Source organism: Martes martes (genome assembly GCF_963455335.1).
Source record: "Martes martes genome assembly, chromosome: 4".
Classification (NCBI taxonomy): domain Eukaryota; kingdom Metazoa; phylum Chordata; class Mammalia; order Carnivora; family Mustelidae; genus Martes; species Martes martes.
The window spans coordinates 168778191-168801647 of record NC_137891.1 but is presented as its reverse complement, the minus strand read 5'-3'; the positions used below and the strand labels follow the sequence as shown (position 1 = coordinate 168801647).

General features: G+C 57.2%; 1 protein-coding gene across 1 annotated transcript in view; it reads right to left on the bottom strand.

Annotated features, from left to right (window-relative positions):
• The window catches only part of MATN1 (matrilin 1), a gene marked incomplete at both ends in the record, with an annotated part of 57473 nt that extends 44334 nt beyond the window's left edge, over nt 1-13139 (bottom strand). Inside the window, 7 exons of the mRNA XM_080801722.1 lie at nt 5258-5365; nt 6190-6342; nt 6920-7336; nt 7811-7936; nt 8646-8868; nt 11025-11371; nt 13043-13139. Of these exons, the coding sequence (XP_080657848.1) occupies nt 5258-5365; nt 6190-6342; nt 6920-7336; nt 7811-7936; nt 8646-8868; nt 11025-11371; nt 13043-13139 (1471 nt within the window). The remainder of the gene's footprint in view (nt 1-5257; nt 5366-6189; nt 6343-6919; nt 7337-7810; nt 7937-8645; nt 8869-11024; nt 11372-13042) is intronic.
• Between the last annotated feature and the right edge of the window lie 10318 nt (nt 13140-23457).

The following is a 23457-nucleotide window of genomic DNA, read 5'->3' as shown; positions in this document are numbered from 1 at the left end:
ACCCCAGTTCAGCCTGGACCGGGTCCTGAACCAGGCCAACCGCAGCCACAGGCCTGCCAGTTCCAAGCCCCTGGGTGCTGATCTCCCCATCCAGCACCTTCTCCAACCCCCAGCCTGCTTGGCAAGGTGCTCGCTCCCTGCCTGGTTCCCACCGGCCCCTCTGTGGGGGTCCAACCCTGCTCCCTCTGCCTGGGGCTCCTGGGTCAAGCTCCAGGCTCCTCTAGGACCAGGTCTGCCCTCTGCCAAACTGTGAGCCTGCTGACCCTCTGGGAGGAGGACAGGGGAAGAGGCTGGCCGCTGGGATCTGCTGAGGGCCTACTGTGCACTCAGGGCTTGACATTCGTTGTCACAGGCGGCAAAGCTAAGTTGGTGCTGCTCTTAAGAAAGGCCTGGGCTTTGGGTCAACCTAGGAATTGGTGCCGGCGCTGACTCGGACAATCCCATCACCTGTAAAATGGGTCACACTAACACAGTCACACAGGGTCACCGGAAGGATTTCCCTGGGCCCTCAGTGCCACTGTCCGAGCAGTTTCTCTGTTCTCCCTGCATGTAAGGATGTCGCTGCCTCACGGCGACAGGGAGGTCAGCAGCCCTGCACGGGACCCAGCAAGGCCAGCCTCCAGGTCACCACCCGACCCTGGGCAAGTGAGAGGGATGCTCGGTCCCCACCCATCCCAGCTCAGGTCTCTTCACAGCCCATCTCGCACCCCCTCGAGGGTTTGTGGGGAAAAACATGAGTCCCATTTCTGATCAGAGTTCCGTTCTACTTTCTGATCACATCACCTTGTTTCCTAAAACCCTTGCATGGCTTCATACCACCCTGCAGGGGGAGTCCTGCCTCCTCTGGTCCTGGGCCTGTGCCTTGGTCCCTGAGACAGGCAGCTGCATCCAGGATCTAGGGGGGCCGCACACCTTCCTCCTCAGGGCCCTTGCACACGCCACTTGCTCTATTTGACACACTCATCCCCAGCCTCCCTTTACCTTCCTAACTCCCAAAGTGGCACTTCAGATTCGCCTCCAGGAAGCCTCCTGCACTTGCCCACAGCAGGGGAAGACCTCCTGCGGCACACCCCAAGTCCTCCGCCTGCTACCCCAGCCGGACTCCCCATGAGGCTTTCTGTCCAATGTCTGTCTGCCCCTCTAGGCTGGGAGCACCACAAGGCCAGAAACCACTGGGCGTTTTTCTATTTTATCCCAAATGCCTTGTGCATTCTTTGACCTCTGGTGATGCTCAGTGAATGGGGAAGGAAAGAGGGAAGGAAGGAAAGCATGGGGGGAGAGGGTGGGGCTAAGACTGGACCGGCTGGAGTTCGCCGTCCCCTGCCCCTTCCTCCCAGGCATGTGCCCTTTCTCAGCCCCTCCTCCCTCCACACACCGCTCACCTTCCAGACTTGCCCTGCAGGGGCAGCCCTCAGGCCCCCTGCTAAGCCACCTCTGCGGGAGCCCTGCGGGGCTGGCCGTGCCAAGCACTCTGTCTGGGTGCCCTCAGCATGAACGCTAGTGAGGAGGGTACTGTTGCCCCGTTCACTGTCAAGGAAGCTGAGGTCAGAGCGCAAAGGAGTCTGTCCAAGGCAAGGGGGCTGGGTGGGGTCTCACACCAGGACTGTCAACCCCAAACTGCTAACCTGTCCACTGTCACCTCTCCATGGGATAGTTCCTGGGAGCTCGGAGCCTGACACTTGGTCTCTCCCAGACCAGACCCCCCTGGGCACACCTTTCTCTCGTACGACTTCAAGGAAGTAGTGACAGCTCTCGGCTCTGAGTGACACCATGCGTCCCCGGGGAGATTCTTGTTGACTGCTTATTTCTGGATCATCTCTCCATTTAGTAGATGGGGAACTAAGGCCCACAGGGAGAAGGGACGGTTTGTCCAGGCTCACGCTGCCCTCCGAACCTCGTCTCCCTGAGCCGTGACCCACCCCCACCCCCACATACTGGCACTGCTCCAGGCAGAGAAAAGGCTGTCCCTGACTTTGCCTCCTGGTGGAGATGGGGGAATCAGTACCCATGACCGTGACGCAGGTGGGCCAGAGCCATGGTGCACACTCTGGTCTCCAGCAGGTAACAGGTGCCCCGGGTGGCACAGCCCCCGGAGACCAGGTGACCACAGAGTCACAAGGGACACTGGCCCCAGACGGGAACGAGGGAGGTTCTCAGGTGTTGACAGGTTTGAATGTGTCCCTGAGGCTGGGAAACCCCTCCCCAGATGGCAACAACGATGCCAACTCCACTCTGGATGCAAAATGTGGTCCGGCCCTGAGCTGGGTGCCCCCCACTCATCTCACTGACACCCCTCAAGATCTTCGAGGTGGTGCCAGTATCCTTTGACTTGGATGTAGGTGGGGAACTCGGAGGGGGAAAGGGTTCCCGCCAAGTCACCAGGCAGCTAAGGCACGGCACTGGAACCCAGGATGGTCCCACTTCGATGCAAGGGTTTCCTAGGTGTTGCGAACGGCCAAGGCAAGGAGTGTGGCCAGAGAAGAACGCCAGCGAATGACCCGCTGCTGTGGATTAAAAGTGGCTGCAAATTCTTCATTGCTCTCTCTCCGTGAAGTGGAGTGTACCTCCCCACCCCTTGTGTTCAGCCTGGCCTAAAACTGCTTTGATCAAGAAATCAGCAAAAGGATCAAAAAATGCAGCAAAAGTCGTGCAGTGCCAACATGGGGCTCCAGATCTGAAAAGCTTTCCACAGCCCTGGGATGCCAGAGAAGAAGTTGCGTCCCCTCTCCGGAGAGCCCCCAGGGACATACATGGAGAGAGAAGTGGAGAGAAGCCCAGCCTTGCACCCCCGTCTCCCCAGGTAGCAGTCATGACAATGGGCCCTGCCACAGGGGAGTGGGCCATGCTGGAGGCTCCGGCCAGGTCGAGACCACCACGAGTGTGACCCCAGCTGACTCCACATGGAGCAGAAGAACCACCAACGGAGCCCAGCCAACGCGCAGAATCATGCCGGACACAGGTGGTTTTCGGGGGGGGTACACGTTTTGAGCCACTAAGTTTTAGCAGGTGCAGGGATATAATTCTGCCTCCTGGAACTGTCTCTAAGGAAGACCTCTCGAGATGGTCTGAGTCTCTCATAAAAGCCTTTTAGAGGCTCCCAAGTGTGAATCTAGTAGTAACCCTAAAAATGCCCCATGACACAGGAATGGGTTCAGCAAATCACCCCAGCTCCCACTGTGGGACACCAGGGACTGAGACTGTGGGGGGCACTGCTCCAGAGGGGCCTAGGTGAGGCCGGCAGACCCCAGGTAGGGCTGGGGGAGACATGGGGTTCGGGAAACTTTCTCATGTGCCATCCCTGAGGCAGAGGGGTGCCGCCGTTGGTGCTGGGGATGGAGGCAAAGCTGCTAACACCCAAGGAGGGAACAGAGAGGACACCAACACGGGCATGGGGTGTGGGGCTGGTGGGGGCGCCCGGGGCCAGCCCCGGCACTGCTGGGACCCTCCCAGCATCTCTAACTCACGCACACACACTCAGCCCACCGGCTCCTGCTACAACCTAAACACTCTCTCTTTTTCCCCAGCTGGGGTGAGGGTGACAGGCGCTCAACTGGACTGTAAGTCCCTTAAGGGCAGGGACTGCATCTGTCTCGAAGGCCACCATCTCCCCTCTGCCTGCCATGGGCCCGTATTCTCTGTTTGTCTCCTACATGCACACATGAATGAATGAATGAAGCAGGAATGAATGAATGTATGAATGAATGCATGAATCAGCCTGTCTGGTGTCCTGGCTCTTCTTCTTTTTTGATGTCTTGCAGCCCTAGATTCAAGTCCTAGCTCTCCAACTGATGCTCCACTGAGCAAGTCATCTGAACACCCAGACACAGCTTCCCCATGCGTATAAAGAGGGCGACTCAGGTCAACTGCAGGCAGGGCCGCAGGAGAAGGAAGTGAGAGCCTGTAAGGGCAGGGCAACCCCACGTGGGCTCTGGGGTAGCGGCCTTCACCCCTGTTCCCACCACTGTTGCCAGCCCGCAGGGGCCCCCTGCACCCGCCCCCTCCCAGTCCTTCATCCCGCTCCCCAAATGACCACGCTACCTCTGGCCCCATTCAGGGCTTAAGTTAAATCATATTTCATTGTTTTTCAGAAGGCAATAGAAAAAAACAGGAAAGAGATTCACAGCACTCGCAGTCAAGAAAGAGTTAACTAAAAAAAAAATAGGAATATATTACGTTTCGATTGAAGAAATGCAAACGCAGTCCCTCTCACACTCACCCTTGTGTTCTCACTCACACACACGCATCCCTGCTCCAGATACACGCCCACCCTCAGGCACGCAGGCACACACAAGCACGCTCCCCAACACGGCCACACTCCTAACACACGTACACGTGCCCATGTACTCGCACACACATGCGTGCTCCCAGACACGGCCACACACCTGGCACACTCACACATGCCCAGCAGGGCTGGCAGGACGGTGGGGGAGGCCTGGTGCCCTCAGGGCCTGCCCCTCCAAACCCCCCTCGCCGAAATGGCAAAGCTAGACTACACTTGGGGCTCTAGGGGACACACGCAGGACTCAGGGGGACTGCGTGGGCAGTGGGGAGACCGAGAGGCTGCGGCGGGGACAGGCAGCCTCACACGACTCTGTTCTCCAGGACGGCCAGCCGCTGGCTCACAGCCTCCAGTGGACTCGGGGTTAAGGACAAGCCCAGGCTGACCAGAGCAGGGCAGTGATGGCTGTGGCACCTGCCCTGGGGACCCCGCCTCCTGTGTCCCCCACCTCCCGAGAGCCCCTCTTCCAGGGAGTTCTCTCACCCCATCTACAACACGTCACTGCCCTCAGAACGGTGCCTTCTCCAAAACCCAGTAGTTACTATGTGCCCTGAAGGCCCAGCCCTGCCGGGGGGGCAGCTTCAGGCCTGCTGGGTCCCCCACCTGGATTCCCACCTTATCCTGACAGAGCCAGGGGGCCTGTTCCGGGCCCAGCCTCGTCTGAGTGGAGACTGGGATTCGTCATGTCACTGAGAGCCTGAGAAATGGGGAGGCCACACGCTCCATGTTTTCCTGAGCACAGCCAGGACCCTGGTTGGGTGTCCAAGTCTCCAGATCTTGGCTTCTGCCTCAGTTTCTCTGTTTACCCTCTAGGAGCCTCTGCTTTTGACAGCATCAGTAGCAAAGGCCATGCCAGCCCATCTGTCCAGAGTCCAGCCTGTCTCCAGCAAGAGGCAGAGGCCCCACCTGCGACCCCACACACAAGGGGCATGCCTCCCTCTCCCTGCACCACCCCCAGCACCGCCCCATCCCCCCCACCCCTCAGTGGCCTCTGGGAAAGGATATGCTTCCTGGTCAGGGCCTGCAGCAGCCCCTCCACTCTGATCTGGAATTTCACGATGGACTCGCAGGCACACGGGTCTTCCTCTGGAGTGGACAGGAAGCAGGGAAAGAGAAAGGGGAAGGTGAGTGGTGGCGTGGCAGGGGGACGAGGAGAGCTCACAGCCCAGGACCAGGACTGGGTAGTCTTGGGGAAGTGCGGGGGCCCTGTGAGAGCTGAGAAGACAGAGACACATGTAGGGTTCTGAAGCAGAACTCCCAGGAGCGACAGAGGGGGAGACCCCGAATGTCTTCCCAACCCCACAGAGCCCCGATAAAACCTCCAATACCAGCATCTCCATGCTGGTCACCTACTACATGCAGGACACCATTGCTAGGGACCTCGAGGTCATCTTGCCAGCTTCACGCAACACTTTGGGTTGGAAGTCATTAATCATCCCATTTTACAAATAAAGGACCCGAGAAATGAAACCACTGGATCATGGCCCACAGGCAGTGAGTGTCACAGCAAACACACAAACCCGGGCACCTCTGGCTCTGTAATCCATACCCTCTACCCCTGGGAGGATGGGGGAGGTAGCAGGGTTCAAATCCTGGCACCTTGGTTATTAACGATCGCTCCACCCCTCTGGGCTTGGTTTTCCTGTCTATAAAATGGGAATATTTCTACTAATTAAGATTGAACGATTTAATATTTGGAGAGTACTAACAACAGTACCATTCATGTAAGAAGCATATGTTTGCTAGTTGCAAAAGTGAGAACAGTCAGCCCTCCTCCTGCTTCTACCAACTCTTGCTGCCACCCCAGCTCCTGCTTCTCCCCACCCGCATCCAATTCCAGGATAGCTCCACAGTGCCGCCGCCCAGCCCCACCTGCCCCTCCCATCAGTGCCCACTCTGGCCTCACTAACCCACGCAGATCTTCTTCTGCAACCTCTTGCCAATCTGGTTGATGGTCTTGAAGTCAGCCGTGTAGAAGTAGTGCTCTGCCACGGGCTCTGAGGCGATTTCCCTCAGCTCATCCTCCACGGCATTGCCCACACCCACAGCAAACATCTTAAAGCCTGCCAAGAGGAACAAGATGAGTGACAGTGGCCGTGGGGACAGGCATTGGCATCTCAGCCTCCTGAGAAATGCCCAGGTGAGCAACACCAAACACCTCCTAGTGGCAGCTGCTGGACTTACAAGCACAGTGCCCAAGACAAAGACTTCCAGGGTTCCCTGAGGTTCTCCCACATGTCAGACCTGCACTGATTCCTTGGACCGGGAGCTCTGTAATCTCATATACCCCCAGAACCATCCGTCTGGTGGCTATTATTATCCTCCTTAAGTAGGTGATAAAACAGAGACTCCGGCTTGTCCCCAAATGGGGCTGCCTTCCAACAGCTGGTGTGTTCTGGAGAACATTTAACTGAAAAATTTCCAAGCCCCACCTACAAAAGGACCCTTGAAACAAACTTCGTACTTTTCTAGGGACTCTGTTGTCTCATCACAGATAAGAAAGAGTTGAACAAAGCCAGCACTCCTCATTTACCTTGCACCTAGGGTTAGGGTTTAGACTCAAGACAGACAACTTCCAGTCGAGCTGTTCCCTAGGTACCCCTGGCCATCAGTGGTGTTCAGGGGCCAGGCACCACCTACCAAGGTCCTTGGCTTTCTTGGCAGCATCATTAATGTAGTCTTGGCTCCGGCCATCGGTGAAGACAATGCCCACCTTCTGGGCCCCAGGCCTAGCCCCGCTGGACACAGTGAAGGAATTGTCGATGAGATACTTGAGGGCAGCCCCAGTCATGGTGCCCTTCTCCATGTAAGACATGTTCCGCACCGCCGCCTTAATGTCCTTCTTCGTGTGGAAGCGGCCCAGCGGGAACTCCTGCCGCACAGAGCTCGAGTATTGCACAAGCCCCACTTGGGCCAGTTTGTCTGACACGTCCAGTGTGTCCACGATCTGATTGATGAACTTCTTCACTAGCTCAAAGTTCTCCGGACGCACACTTTTGGATCCGTCAATGAGGAAGACCAAGTCAGTGGCCGAACTGCCACCACCGCCACTGCAGACTGGGAAGGGTAGGAAGGCGAGGAGATGAAGCTTAGGAGCCCGTCGTTCATCCCGACCACAAGTCAGGAACCTGTCACACACCTAGCTCTATATTGAGGATTATCCCAGCCCATTTCGTCCTCAAAACTCCCTCTAGAAAGCCAAGGTTCCCGGCCTCATTTTATAGCGTTGGAAACTGAAACTCCAAAAGCCGTTAAATCGTACAGCTCAGAAGGAGTGGCGCCAAGATTTGAACTCAAGACTATGTAACTCCTTCCACCATACTAAACCCACCACCCACTGTGACAAAGAGGGACAGAAGTCAGAAGATAACTTTTTGTAGACACCAAGTTCTAGGAGACATCTATCACTGTTGCAGACTGACCCAGAAGCAAAGTGCAGAGAGGCTCGGATGGGCTTCCTAGAGAGTGGCCAAGCCCCATCCCCTCCCCTCCCCACCCTCCCCAGGGCTTGCTTGTGTCCAGCCCACTGACCATTGCAGGTCTTGCCGTCACTGTTCAGGGTGAAGCCCTCCCGACAAGCGCAGGTGTAGGAGCCTGGGGAGCTGAGGCACACCTGCTCACAGTCGTGGTCTCCTGTGGCACACAGGTCTGACACCACTGTGGGGACAAGAGGAGACTCAGAATCTAACGGTCACAGAGCCTTGGACGTCTCAGCCAGGGCAGCCCTTCACACACTCAGGGAAACAGGCCACCCACTGGCTGAGCTCTGAGCCCCACACTCAGCCCCGGGCCGGAATCACAGGTCCGCCCCACGCTGACTCTCTCAGCCCTGCCTCCCGCCCTATTCAGCTCCGCCCCGTCAGCCCCTGCCCTGTCCATCTCCGTCCGGCCCCGCCCCGGCCCGTCCCCGATGCAGACTCAGTCCCGCCCTATCCAGCTACAGCCCCGATCGACTCTCTAGTCACTCCCCCATCTCTCCCTGTTCCCTGCCCTGACCCCACCCCGAAGCTCAGTCCCAGCCCTGTTCATGCCCATTCATCATCCCTATCCCTCCATGCCCCCCGACCCTAGCCCTCCTCCGACGCGGACTCAGCCCTGCCCTACCCAGCCCCACCCTGTCTAGCCCCGCCCCGATCGACTCTAGCCACGCCCCCACCCTGCCCCTTCCCTGGCCCCGCCCCGACGCTCAGTCTCGGCCCTATCCATCCCCGTCCGCCCCGCCCCGGTCCCACCCCCGAAGCGCACTCAGTCCCGCCCCGATGCTCTCAGCCACGCCCCCGCCCCTGAGGTCCGGCCCCCACACCAGCTCCCCAGCACGCTCCCCGAAACCCCCCAGCCTCGTCCATCGCCGCCCCTCCCGGCGCACCGCAGAAGGCCTCCTGGAACTTCTTGGACAGCTTCTCGATGACGCTGTAGCTCTCCACGTAGTCGACGTGCTCTTCCTGCGGCTCACTGGCGATCTGCCGCAGCGTGGCCTTGTCCACGCGGCCCACGCCGATGGCGAACAGCTCGATGCCGCTGGCCCGGGCCCGTGCAGACACGTCCCGCACGCTGTCCTGGGGCCTCCCGTCCGTCACCACGATGGCCACCTAAGACACGCGGGGGCCCGTGTGAGGACCAGGCCTCCCTCCCGCGCTGGGCCGGGCCGCTCAGCCCTCCACTAAGCCCGCGGGGGCCACTGGCAGAAGAGAACCCTGAGGCCCGAGGGGCAGAGCGGCTTGCCCAGGTCACACAGCTAATCCACACCAGATGGATCTGATTCCCTGCCAGGGTTTTGCCCCAGGGAGGGGAACCTGACTAGCAAAAGGGGAGACAGGTTTCCTCTCACTGAAAGACATGGCTGAGATGTTCTCCCATCTGACTAGGACCTGTGGGTGTCTCCCTCCTCGGACAGGCCGCAGTTCTGATAATCTGAGGGCAGGACCATGTCTCCCTCCTCAGACTGAGATCTCTGAGGACGTGGCCCGGCAAGCGGGCCCGACACCATGCAGTTCTGCCCTTTGGCCAGCAGAGGGCAGGCGAGGCTAATAAACAGCGGCTCTGCCTCCAGCCTGGCCATCCTTCCCCTCCAGGCCCTGGGAGTGGGGTTGTTCCCACATAGATGGCTCCCTCTTCTCCCTCCGTTCCCCCGGATGCTACATTTCCTTTCTGTAGGAGAGAACACTGTCTGCTCCCCTCCCACAAGGCTCCCCCGTTTGTGCTCTGGGAAGGGACCCAGAAGGGGCCCTGGTGCTTGGCCAAACCTCACCACGCCCACCTGAGCCTGCCCGCCCACCTGAGCCTGCCCGGAAGCCAGGGTCCTCACAGCGCTTCTCTGCTTCTGACCTGGGTCTGCTTCTGATTCCTGGGTCCCCACCCTCGGCCCGGGGCCCCAAACCCCTGTCTTGTTGACATGTAGTATGGAAATGCGGCTCACCTTCCTGAGTCATCTAGGAGGGGAAGGGATTGTTTCCTTATCACTGCAGGGACCCCTGGGGAGTGATCTTGCACCCCCTTCCCCACCAGGGGCCGAGGCTCGCCTGGCTGTGACTGTCCACTGCCATAGGCTGCCCCACTCCCTGAGACCCACTGTCTCCCGGAGCCCCGACTATCCCCCTTCAATTCAGGCTTGTGACCTTGAACCCACCTTGTAGGGGCCTCCCACGGGTGAATTCCAGGCTGGACAGCCCAGGTCTGGGGGCACTGTGTGTCTTCATGTGCCTCCCCCAGGCCCCTAACTGGAGGGGACACTGCCAGCCATCCCCTTCACCACTTCTCTCCATTAGGATCACCCCAGGTCACCACAGCCTGTCAACAACCATGACCATCAACCTCACAGCAGAGCTTGAAAAGGGCCCCACAGAGGACGACCAACAGGCTTAGCCTCACAGACCATTTCTTTGAGGGCTGTAATGCCCGGGATTATGGCCTATCCTCTGTAGACGTTCCTACTGCTTATTAACTGGACAAGACACTTAGGTCTCTGTGCCTCAGTTTCCTCATCTGTAAAATGAGGTCACCACCTTCAAGCAGGATTGCATTCCTTCGGCACTCAGATGTCAGGCATGGCCTGCGTGGGTGTCGGAAAGTATGTCCCCAGGGCTGAGGGCCTGGGCAGGTAAAGGCTGACTCCTTGGGGCTGTTGAGGGCTAGGAAGGAGAGGTGTGGGCATCGGTGGGCAGACCACCGTGGGATGCAACCCCTGACCGGTCTCACAGGCCCTGGGCTGTGCTGGGAAATTCTGCTGTGGGGACCAGGTCTGTGAACTCCTCGGCACCTGGCCTGGAGCCCGTACTGACGTTGGCTTGGGGCACATCACCTCATTTTTCCAAACCCCTGCCCTCGGAGGCTTATTAAATAAAACTGAGCTAGCCCTTCCATGGGGCTTGGTGGGTACGTGCCCTGTTCCAAGCACACTGTGCAATGGACTTCACAGAGGCCTCCTGACAGTCCCTCAAAAACGAGTTGCATCCTTGTGGTTTAGACGTGAAGGGACTGATAAGGAGCCACACGTGCTGCTCAGGGTGACAGCTAGTCCAGGGAGCGGGGTGGGGGGCAGGCATCTGGACTGTCTCAACTGGCCCCAGGGAGCCAAGGTCCACCAATCTGAAAAAAATCAAGCGCTCTCCAGATTGAGGTCCTGCGGTCAGAGGGTGGATAAAGATGACTTCAAGTCCCAGCTCTGCCCCGTGGCTTCGCTGGGCCTAAGACACAACCGGAAGCCGGTTTGGGGAATCCGGGAAGGCGGGAGGGGCGGGACGCGTACCTTGCTTATGTCGGGGGACCTGGCCCGACCGCCCTCGGCGTCGCTGAAGGCTTTGTTGATGGCGAACTGGATGGCCAGGCCGGTCATGGTCCCCGTGGACAGCGGCTGGATGCGGCGCACGGCCCGGAGCAGCGCGGCCTTGGAGCCGTGGGCCCGAAGCGGGAATTCCTGCTTCACAGCGCTAGCATAGTTGACCAGGCCCACCTGGGTGGCATTGGGCCCCACATCCAGAGACTCGATGACCTGGGACAGGAACACCTTCACCTTCTCGAACTCCACGGGCCGCACACTGCGTGAGCTGTCCACCACAAACACCAGGTCCGTGGGCCGGGTCCGGCAGAGATGCCCTGCAAGGGGGGACGGGAGGGAGAGGGCCAAGAGCAGGGGGAGAAGGTAAGGGGCTGCTTAGAACAAGACTGGAGGCCCCGGGCAGTGTAACCTTCTATCAGCATGCGGACACTCATGGCTGGTCCAGCTTCTCAGCCCCTTGGGGAAGGCAGAGGCTCAAATCTCAGCCCCGGGGAATTCACTGTACCTCCCTGAGCTCAGTTTCCTCGTCTGTACAATAAGCTGACAGTCCCCTCTTTACAGAACCCTCTGGGGCTGAGCAGGAGTGCGTGCAAGGTGCCAGGACAGGGCTGGGCACGCAGCTGGTATCCAGGGGGCGGCAAAGGAGACGACAGACTTTAAGACACACTTCTCAGGCTGTGGCCCAGAGTGGCTGCCACAGCCACGGCAGAATTTCTCCTGCGGGGGCGGGGGGGGGGGCGCAGAGGATAGAGCCCCAGGGCCCAGCGCAGGCCCATTGGCTTGGTCTCTTTCATCTCAGCATCAAAGCCAGTCACCCAAGGGGACCCAGTTTCCCTCAGCCCCGAGGAGTCTTCTGGCTGGTGTCCGTGGGCAGGGAAAGGGGCAGGGATTCTTCGTGGCCACCGTGGCAGCCTGACCCGGTGGGTTCCTAAGACACATCCCCACGGAGGCATGTCTTTCCAGACACCCCAGCAAGCAGCCCCATGGGCTGGCACGTGCATGAAGCTGGAATGAAGCAGAGTGAGGTTCAAATCCCAGCTCAGCCCCACTGTGGCCCCGGGCAGCTCACTGCACCTTTAGGAGCCTCAGTTTCTCATCTGTCCAGTGGGGAGAATAAGGCTCACTGCTTGTTACTCTCACTGGCCTGACCCTGCAGCCAGGAGAGGCTCAGTACAAAGGCCCTCCCCTCTGTGCCCCAGAACTGAGCAGAGCCACTCCCAAGAGAGGATACAGGAAGGTTCAGAAAAGGAAAGGGGTCCTGGGCTGTCCCAGCCCCCCAGCCACACCGCCCTAGGTATCAGAGTTCCTCAAGGGACCTTAGAAATGACCCTGCAGCTGCACCCTGGTCCCTGCTAGTTAAGGCTACACATGGGTAAACTGAGGCCAAGAGAGGCTGAGGGAATTAGCCACACCATGGAGCAGTGCATCAGGAGCCAGGAGAATACCCTTCTCCAGCCTCAGTTTCCCCATCTGTACAGGAGGAGCTGGGCATTCTGGGACTCGGTGCCCAAGGCAGAATCTCTGGGAGTGGTATAGCAGGTAGGAGCTCACACCCAGCAAGGCTGGAGGGGCTGGGGAAAGGGGGATGGAGTCCTGGTCACCCCAGATGGAGCATGCATGCAGCCCTGGGCTTGGTGCAGCTCCAGCTTCTGTCCTCAGCAACCCACAAAACTGGCCCTGGCAGCATGCGTGGTCCCCAAGGGGGGCCTGGGAGCTGAGGAGCCCCAGGGAAGGCTGTGAGGCTGCAGAGAAAGGCCCACTCCTGTCCCTCAATAGCACAGACCAAGGATCACCTCTGCTCTGGCCCTTATGAATGTCACCATTGCTGTCGGCTCCAGGGCCAGCCTGCTGTCCCCCTACCCCCTTGCTCCCCGACCCCTCGGCACCCCGGCCCATCCCGTACCCCACTTAACCTCTGCTCCTCTTGGCCAGGCTGCTGGTCAGAGGCCACTCACCCTGCGTCCCCCACCTCACGTAGACCCCCTCACCTCTGGCCTGGGGGGCAAGGCCCAGTGTGCACGGGGCCTGGAACAGCAGCAGCAGCAGGCCACACTGCACGAGGCCAGTGCCAGAGAGGAGCCTCATGGTTCTGGCAGCGCAGGCAGCAGCCGGCACAGTGCTGGGGGCCAGTGGGGTCCCGGTCTTATCAACCTCGTCGCCCAGCCTCCCAGCCAGGCGGCCCCCACTGACATGGGGGCGGCTGCCCGGGGCCCCTAGCCCCCTTGGGGGGCGTGGCCCAGGCTGAATGGAGGTGTGTGTGCCCAGAGAGGGAGGGAGCCGCCTGGCCTGGGCTCAAGAGGCCCCTCCGACCACAAGGGCTCCTTTGCCTGCAGAAGCGGACCTGCCGCTGGAACTCAGGAAGTCTCAGGTGGGTGGAGAGCAGCTCCGCCAGGGGTTGGAGCCTGCCCTGACCCAGAGCTGCTGCTCCAAGCCCAGGGAAAGCCTGGCCCAATGGCCTCAAGCCCTGCACCCTCGCCCCACACCCTACCCCCGACCCCGACTCTCACCTGCATCAGTTTCCTTATCTGGAACTCGCCCTGCTCACCTGGCCTGTCCCCTGCCTCCCTGCCTTCTCCCCGCGGGGCAGCCAGACCTGGGGTCCCCGAGGGGCCCTCCAGGGCTTTGTACCAGCAGGGTCACCTGCCCCAAACGCCCCTCCCTCCCTTTCACGCTCTGACATGTGTGCCCAGGGCAGTAGAGGCAATGGGTAGGAGCACAGACCTAAAGCCAATTACCCAGGTTTGCTACTCACTGCCTGTGTGACCATGGGCCAGTTGCTTCACCTCTCTGATCCCACCTCCTAGGGTGGGTGAGAGGAGCAGAGTTATAGGAACAGTCTTGTTTAATTCCCTTGACAACCCCTTGATGCAGCTACTATTATTACCCCATCTTCCAGAAGAAGAAGTGACAAACACAGAGATGAAGTAACTTGTCTGAAGTCACGCTGCCAAGAAGTCATTGCCAGGGGCGCCTGGGCGGCTCAGTCCGTTAAGTGTCCGACTCTTAGTTTCGGCTCAGGTCATGATCTCAGGGTCGTGGGATCGAGCCCAGAGACAGGCTCTGTACTCAGTGGGAAGTCGACTTGAGATTTCTCTCTGTCCCTCTCCCCCACATGCCCTACATATATGTTCATGATCTCTCTCTCTGTAAAATAAAAGATCTTTTTTTTTTTTTTTTAAGTATCATTGACAGAACAGGGCCCCAGGCCAGTGCTCTCAGCCACCCTGCTTGCTTGGGTGTAGCTTGGTGGAGGTGCCTTCTCCAGGCCCACCTCTCCCTCACTCTCCCAGGATTGGGACCCCCTTCCTGTGCTTCTGTCATTGTGTGCCTCACCCGTGAGCTGTTAAGAGTCTGACTGATTCATCCCCTGCGTCTGGGCCCAGTCCAGGGTCTGCACTGGAAGGCAAAAATAAAGGCTTGTAAATAAAGGAACGTTACCAGGAATGGACCTGCTGCTGCATGGAGGTTCAGTAATTGATGAGATCACATGAAAAGAGCATGGGCTTGGCCAACTGAGAGGCCCAGGTTCAGATCTCTGTCTGGGGCTGAACAGCTGTGTGACCTGGAACAGCTAACTTAACCTCTCTGAGCCTCAGCTTGTTATCATGCGGTGGGAATGGTAGTTCTTGGCATCCCTGCCTCACTGGGACCATGTGAGGAAGCAATGAGAAGACAGGGCAGATGGGGGTCAAAGGATTGTCATCTTTCTGGGGGACAGGACTGTTAACATTTAAGACCTATGTGCCTCACCCTGTATGAGTGATGCCTCAAAAAGAAATGTACAGACATTTTTTTTAAGATTTTTATTCATTTATTTGTCAGAAAGAGAGAGAGCACAAGCAGGAGGAGAAGCAGGCTCCCCACCAACCAAGGAGCCCGATGTGAGATTTGATCCCAGGACCCTGGGATCATGACCCGAGCCAAAGGCAGCGGCTCAACCAACTGAGCCACCCGGGCATCCCCAGAACTCTTTTTAAAGTGACCCAAGCAATAGTCACAATCTTGAGCGATAATGGCAGCCACACTCTATTACTATGTCTTCCTGTCCTCCAAACAAACCTGTGAGGTCAGCGTCTCCAAGGGCATCATCCCATTTGTCAGATGAGACAACTGAGGTCCAGAGAAATCCATGACTTGCCTGAAGCCACCAGCCAGTTAGCCCCACCTAGAACTCAGGCCTCATTCCTCTTTGCCCCAGGTTTAGAGAAGGAGGAAGCAAACAGTATTTCCCTCTGATGTTTCCCATTTAGATTTTATTTTCTTGTATCCTTCATAGCTGTCCCCAGCTTCAAATGCTAGTCGAGGCTGCCAATCCCTTTCCCTCTACAATTTTTAAGTAATTCTTTTCTCCAAAGACACTGTAGGGCACGATGACTGCAGTGCCTCTCACTTCCCCACAACGGATCATAAATGTGTTAGCTGCCCTCCCGCTGGCCATCAGCTCCCTCCGAGGGGGGCATCTGGCCCCACCCAGCCTCTGACAACCCTCAGGACCCAGCGCGAGTCTGGAACAGGGTATCTGGTCATCAAGTGAAACAATGCATTAAAAGAAGCAACAGGTGACAAGTGGGTTCCATTCCCTTGGGAACCGACCAGGGTCAGGCAAGGGTCTGCAGCGGTGGCCACGGCCCAGTGGAGCTGCTCGAGGAGAATGTGATCTGCCGCCTCCCAGCCCCGCATCCCCTCCCAGATGCACCGGGCCGCGGCCGGAGCCCGGAGTACACGGCTCTCTTGGCCGGGCCAGCAGCTGGGCCCATGAAACGGCTCTTTCAGCACCACATCTGAATGGCCGTTGTATGGGCTCCTCAGAGGAACACAGGCGCCTTTTCTGTGTCACCCGTCCGCTCATTAGCAGGGCCACAGAAATGGGCCACAGGTACGTTTTCAGGAGCAGAGATAGGTTTCTTCCCAAAAGGGGGGCAGCTCTCGCATTCCACAGCAGGAGCAAGGGCTTAGAGGGAGGAAGCTCAGCGTATACATTGAGGAAAGAAAATAAATATTTGTGTTTTCAAAATGTGAAGCAATTTTCTTCCCCCCCAGGAATGAAAATCAGGAACAGTGTGTCCGGTATGAACCAGAGGGAAAAAAATACTCGCAAGTCAGATGGGCAGCTGTGAAGGGCTCCCGCTGTTCCCTCTCCTTGTTTTCACACACCTCAGGTTTCCAGAAACTTAAAGCCTTTAGTGTTTCATCCAAGAGAGCCTTGGTGCTAAAGCGAGGGGCCCCGGGCAGGCGTGGTTCCATGGCAGGGGCGCAGGACTCCCCCGCCTCCCGCGCCCCATGACTCCACTCTTTTCCTGAAGAGCAAACCTGGTTTATCGCGCGCTCCTCCTCCCTCCTTCACCACCAGCCTCCCAGTTTGGCGGGATCCACACATACTTGTACTCTTATTTATTTACTCTCTTTAATTAACTCTAAACCAACCAACACACTTGGTAAAAAAAAATATTCCCCTCCTCCTCCTGAGAAATGACAGCCGTGAAATCTCTGGGTTGCTGTGCAGTTTATAAAGGTATTCCAATACGCCTTCAGATAAACTCGAAACTAATTAAATTTAACTTCTGCATCCGCACATCACCGCAAATTACCTCGCCTCCTGCCAGTGGCCTGCGTGCCAGACTTTGAGGAATCCTGTGAAGTGCAAAGCTCGGGAATCAGACACAGCCCCGGGGGTGAGTCCCTGTGGCTTCACCCGCCCGCTGCACTTGACTTCACCGTTCTGTTCTTCTGCTTCACGTCTGCCACGTTGGGACCTCGGCGCCCAGGTCACGGGAGGGTTGAGAATGACACGGATGGATGCTCCATCCACGTTTCTTGTTTCCGCCTTGCCTTCTTGTATCAGTTAGAGAACAGGCTAAGCTGCAGTGACAAATAAGCCCTCGGATGGCTTATTAGCACAAAGGCGTGTTTCTGTCTCAGGACAGAGCCCGGGGCTAGACACACGCCCCCCTGCACAGCCCCTTCCCAAAGCCTCCTCCATCGGACTATCTCACCATTTCCAAGTCCTCTGTCTCCAGCCACAAGAACAAGACAATGACAGCAAGCATCTCTCTGCACGCCCTCTGATGAGGAGTAGCCACTACCTGGCTCTGCCTAGAAGCCCGGGGACAGGACGTGGGTATTCAGTGTCACCTTCCCAAGGGAAAAGAAAAGCTTTTGTTGACCCTATATCCCTTCTAGGTGAAAACTCAGATGCAACCCGGCATTCAAGCCTTCTCACAATCTGTTTCTTGCCACCTTTTCCAGGCCATTCCAGTCTCGCTCCCGTCCCCTGTCTCCCTCCCCGTCTCTGTCCCCTCTATTCTCTGGCACTGAGCAAAGTATCCTTTTTCCTTCACTGCAGTGGATTCCACTTCAAGTTTTACTGATCGGTGGTGGGGACTCTCGTCCCATGAGCCCATGGGGTCCTCCCAGGAGGAGCCTCTGCCTTTTGCACAAGCATTTTGTCCCAGTCTGTGCTCAAAAAATGGTGACTCGTTGCGCTGTGGGGGAACCTAAAACCTTGAGGCTCGGACTCTGAAGGAAACCCAGAGTAGATCCAGCCTGGCCGCCATCAGAATCACCTGGAGATGGCTGTCAAAAAGAGTCCCTCCCATGTCGGGCACCTTCTTGGGGCCAGAGGGCCCGTCCCCACCCCAGGGGCATCTATGGGGCCATCCATGGGCTTGGCTCCCACTGTCAAGCATGCCAGCAGAAGGAAGGAGTGTTTGGAGGGGAGGCTTAGGTTTAACGCGGGGAACCGGGCAGAGACAGCTGGTACCTGTCCCACGGCCCTTCAGCCCACCTGTGTGTGCACCCACGGCTGCTGTGGACAGTTCCCACGCACACCGACACCGAGCGGGCCACCTGGAAGTGCACATCCCCAGGGCGCCCTCCGCCAGTGAGGGAAAGAAGCTGGGAACACATAGCTTCCCCGTTCCCCACTGGACAATTCTGGCAGGGGCTCCTCATGGTTCCCCGGAGGGTCCCCAGCAGGAGGGAGCCCCAGCTGCCCGCAGAAGGCACCCACTTATCAATGCACTTCTTACTGGCTTGTAGTGTTTCCTTGCCTCGCTTCCCCTCTCACTGTATTTCCTGGGGCCACCACCCACATACACTACCCGCACCCAAGTCCTTGTCTCAGGAGCTGCTTTGGGGAGAAGTGGAAACGAAACAAAGGCTGTTTTCCCAGGTGTGGGAGACCAAGATGAGGATGTGTTTGGGGCCCTCCTGGGGGTGGGGGAGAAGAGGCCTCTGACAGGTGGGGCAGGGGAGGGGAGAGAAGAGCGATGCCTATCCCAGACCCTAAGACCAGCCGGGATCTGCAAGCTCTGAGCAGAATCCTCACCTACCTGTGTTTATGGGGTTTTCTCTGTTTTCTACTTCCTTTAATTACCCACAAACTATCAGTAGAGCTTGGTTAAGATGTTTCAAAAGAAAAATAGATGCACCCCGGGAATCTATTTTTCTTTTGAAACATAGATTCCCGGGGTCCATCCCAGACCCAGTGGACCTGCATTTCTGAGCTCTTCAGGTGGTCCTGATGTAACCAAACCACAGTCTCATAACATAGACATAAACTCTGTCTCGGAAAGCTCTAGTCCAGCCTAGGGAAGGACACCTGTTGGACGGGAGCTTGCTATCTATCCCCCAGCGCGTTCCATCCAGCCTAGAGAGCAAGCAGGTCTCCCGTGTACTGAGTTCAGTGACCTGAAAGATCATGGTAGGGGCCCCACTGAGTTGATTTTTTCCCCAATGAAAACATCCTCCTTTCCTACCACCATCTTCCACAGCACATGGATTTTGGTTCCTCCCCACCTGGTGCCAGCTCCCGGGTCATTTTGATTTGTCTCTCTCCCTCCTAAAGATTTGAGCTCTGAATTTAATATAATCACCCAGTGGTTGGCAGAATTCAGTTCCTTGCAGTGGTCAGATTGGATCCCCTCCTCTGCCCCCATCCTCTGCTGGCTGCTAACCAGGGGCCACTCTCCACAACCTGTCATGTGGTCTCCTCCCAGGCCCACTCAGGCTTCAGATCTCCCCCATACCAGGTCCCCATCTTCGGGAGGAGCCCAGTCCCCTTCAGGGATCACCTGATTAGGTCAGGCTCACCCAAAGTCATTTCTCCCTTTCTTAAAGTCTACTGTGCCATGAAACATAATCTAATCACAGGAGTGACTATCCCATCGATTTCACAGGCTCTACCCACACTCAAGGAAAGAGAGGGATACAAGGTCATTGGAGGCTATCCTATAATTCTGCCTAGCTCAGGTGGTATAGACCGGTGTAGAATGAGGGAGGGCGGGAAGTGGGGAGGAGGGCAGGAGATTGATAATTACAGCATTCTTCAATTTGGGGAAAGTTGCTTTGGGGTCAGTATGGGAAGGACTAGGTGCTAACTGACGTACCAAAAGGTCAGCCCAGTGGTTAGTCTCATAACTCGGTCTCCAGGCCCTTGCCTCTGTGGTGCCTTCAGCGATGAAGGAGGGTGGGAAAAGTGCCCCATGGAGTCTGATGACCGGGGAACAAGGTTTGGCCCTGTCCTTACTCACAAAGTGACTACAGACACACAAGGGCATTCCTAAGGATGTCCAATGCCAGAGACATTTAAACCTTTCCTCCCCACCCCCCCTACCCTCCCCTGAGATACCCGACATCACCTCCCTGGGAAGAGGGGCCAGAGAGGTGTGCAGGAAGATTCCTGGCATGTCCTTTTTTTCTTCTGAAGTCCTACCCAAAGTGCTCGAGAATACCTTGGCTCTTCCCAAAACCCTCTATTAGGAATTCAGCTCCAGTGACTATAAAATCTCAGCAACTGTGTCAAGGTCAAGGACGACCATATTTGTGGGATAATAAGCTCAGAATGGTCATCACAGGTGAGACTCCCAGGCTGGAGTCACTCCCTGACATGCAGTCCCACCTCCAGGTCTTCACCCAGGCTGTCTCTCTGCTTGGGTTGTCCCTCCAGCACATGGAACAGAGGAAACTGCAAGGCCAAAGTCTTGCCTGACCAGCTGGGCCACTGAGGTTGACCAGATGGACTCTGTTTATTTAGGGCCGTAGCTCACTCGTGTTGGCTGCTCTCTGCCAAGCCCACTGCCTATCAGAGCGCTCCTGGTGACTAATTAGGCAGGCTTCCTGCTGGAGTGCCAGGAAACTGGAATGTGAGTGCGGGCTCCCAGAGAGCCCATCCAGGCAGACAGTGGACGGAGACCCACAGTGGCTGCTGCTTGTATCCACAGCAGAGCCTCCAGCACCTCCCAGAAAAATCCAAGGTGGTCCCAAGGGCAGGTCATCCCCTTCCTTTAATCTGCGAACTGTTTTTCTCGACACTTTTCATTGCAGACTGGGGACATTTCTCAAGGAAGCACAGGGCAAGGGTTCTTCACCTGCAAAGTGGGCATACTCATCCCCACGCCCCTGGCTGCTGAGATGTTGCTAGGTGCCCATCCTGTCTGTGGCCCCTTGGGACACACCAGTGCCTCTGAGGCCACTCAGATGTCCATCAGGCCTCGTACATGCTGCCTCGGTCACAGGCCCTACAAGCAGTTGGATCGGGTGGGAAGCCAGAGGCTAGACAGGGCAAGGAGGCAGCGGCTTCCATCCAAGGACGCATCTTGTGTGGCCACAGGTCAGATTAGGTACCATGATGGGTTAACACCTCTATGAAACTTGGTGACACCCCACCCACGTGTCACCCCCCCACACGTCCACAGATGACACTCACATCCCAACCTCCCTCCTTCCTCTACCTCCTGACCTCCAGACCTATAGACATAGCTGCACCCTGAGCTCCTGCCTCACGGGTCCCCCCAGGTAGCACAAATGCAAACAAAACCCAGTGCATCCTCTTTTGTTCCCTCCCCTGTGTCCTCAGCTCAAAGCTGGGCACCATCTTCCCACACGCTCTCCAAACGTGGGCACCAGCCTTGACCTTCCCTCTTCCTCACTTCTTTGTCCGGGCCCTTTGGGTCCTGCTTCCCAAATGCCTCTTGAGTCTACCCAGGCCCATGGCCGCTGCCTGAGTTCATGCCGCCAGCCTCCCTCCCCTAGATGACGCCCCCCACCCACCTTCAGTCTGGGCCCTCCACCTTCGAGGGACCCCTGTCCACCGCAAGCTCTCGAACAAGGCCTGTCCTCAGTGTCAAGTGCACAATGATGGGTATACATCAGTCCCTATCTGCCAGGGGCTTTCCAAGCTTCTAAAATCACGCCCTTGTCAGGTGGATGTAGTAGGCTGGAGAGGGCCAGGGGGACAAGCTCAGACTCTGGTCAGGCCTATTGCAGAAGTCAAATTCAGCTTTGCTCTCCATCTGATCGTGACTTTGGGCAAGTGATTTGTCAGGTCTGAACTTCGGAACTGATCATCACACAGCGCTTGCCACATGGGGCCTGGGGGGAGAGGCAGAGATGACCCTGAAGTCCGGGAGGGTCACAGAGGTTCACATTCCAGCTACCCCCAGAGTCCCGAGAAACCAGGGCTCCTGCTCCGGGACCCAGATTGGATTTTGCTGACTCTCTTGCCCTTCAAGAGACATCCGTGCACGGGCAGCCCTCACCTGCCTAGCCTGCGCGCAACCCACGCCTTCCCAGGGCTGGCTCCTTTCCGGACCTCCAGCTCAAACAGGCCTTCTCAGTGGGTCCCAGCTCAGCCCTGTCAAAGGACCCCTGTGTAAGCCTCAAACGGGGCATTGATAGGGACGTAGTGAGGGCTGCCCAGCCGATGGCGGGCTGGCTTGGCTTGGCCAGGCCACGCAACTTCCCCAAACCCAGCTATTTCCTGTTTCTCGGGCCAGCCCCCTCCGGACCGCCTGGCCATGGGGCACAATCCCACTACACATCTCTGCCTGTGCCTTAGCTTCCGGCTATGGGAGATGGGGTGGGGGCAGGGTGTCCTTCAGCTGGTCCTCAGGACACACAGCCAATGCCCCCCTGGCGTCCTCTTGATGAGGATGGAAGGTTGGAGACAAGATCAGTCCTCCCTTCCCCTCCCCTCTGTCCCCAGCGCCCATTAGATGGGGGCTTCTGGGGGGCTTCCTTACGTGGCTCACCCCAAGATGCAGGGGCTCACACAGGCTAGAGCCTCAGACCTTAACAGACACCATTGGAATAGAAAAAAAGGCAGTCGGTCTAATTTTTGAACGCTGTGTGTCTTTGGGAAAGTCACCTGACGTCTCTGGCCTCAGTGCTCTCATGTGTGAATGGGAGCTTGCCGTCCATCTCTATTAAAGCCTCACTCTATCAGTTCACTGGGGATCTGACAAAGAGCGATAAAAGTCATAAAGAAATCTGCTCTCCCGAGAAAAGCTGACAACCTTGAAGATCGGTAACTCCTTCCTCAGCCGTCTGTGGCTCCCTGCATCCGCTCTCATCCTTTCGAGGGCCTGATCCTGTACTTCCCTGCCCAAACCTTTCAGGCTCCCCCAGTCCAGAATAAGTCCCTGCTCCTGGGTGCAACATTCAAGGCTCTGTTAGTACCAGGGACCAAGCCCAACTCACGCTGCCCCGGGCTTTCTTCTGACTTCACTCAAGCAGGCCCTCAGCAGCTCAGCCTCAGAGGAAGGCCAGAGGCAGAGACAGAGAGAGATTATTGCAGAATTTGATTCCTGGGTCCAAGCATGCCCAAAGCCAGAAATCTCTGGATTTTTCATTTATGTGAGCCAAGCAATACCACAGCCACCTTTTTTATTTATTTTTTTTTTTAAATTAAGTTGACTCCCACAAGTTTCTGTTACTTGCAACCATCTCCTTCCTGCAAATGCCCTTCTTGGCTAAAGCAAGCCGGGTGGGCTTACGGCCAAAGGACCCTAAGGAATCCAAAGGCTCCACGATCCAGGCCTCATACTTCGCTAGGCTGCCGTCCCCACATGCAGCCACACCGACCTACCTCCCCCAGCTCCTCTCCCCACCTCCGCAGGGGCCCTCTGTGTCCTTTCCCCCTTTACTTACCACTGCCCACTCATCCTTCCAGCTCAGCTTGGTGAAAGGTCCCCCAGGAAGCCTCCACTGACTGTAGGGATCTCTGGGACTTTCCTTATCGTGGTGCTGGCCATGGGCTATGATAATCACTTATAGATCTGTCTTCTCCCACCCCAGACTGTGGGTGACTGGAGGCACATCTGACCCATTACGATCACCCCTAGTACCCAGCCCAGGACCTGGTTCCGGGCAAGCACTCTCCAGGTGAGTGGACTTCACACCTTCTCTGGGGAGACATCAGGGCACTTATGTGTCTGTGACTTGTGATCAGAAACAGGACTGGGTCAAGACACTGCAGCTGGACATGGCCCCTGTGAGTCTCTGGACTGAATGAATCCGTGCCTGTGTGTGTGCGTGTGTGTGTGCACATGCACGTTTTGTGGGAAACGGAGGCAGCCCTCCCAGTCCTGCCTACGCCACATTTTAAGAACCACATCAGCCAAAG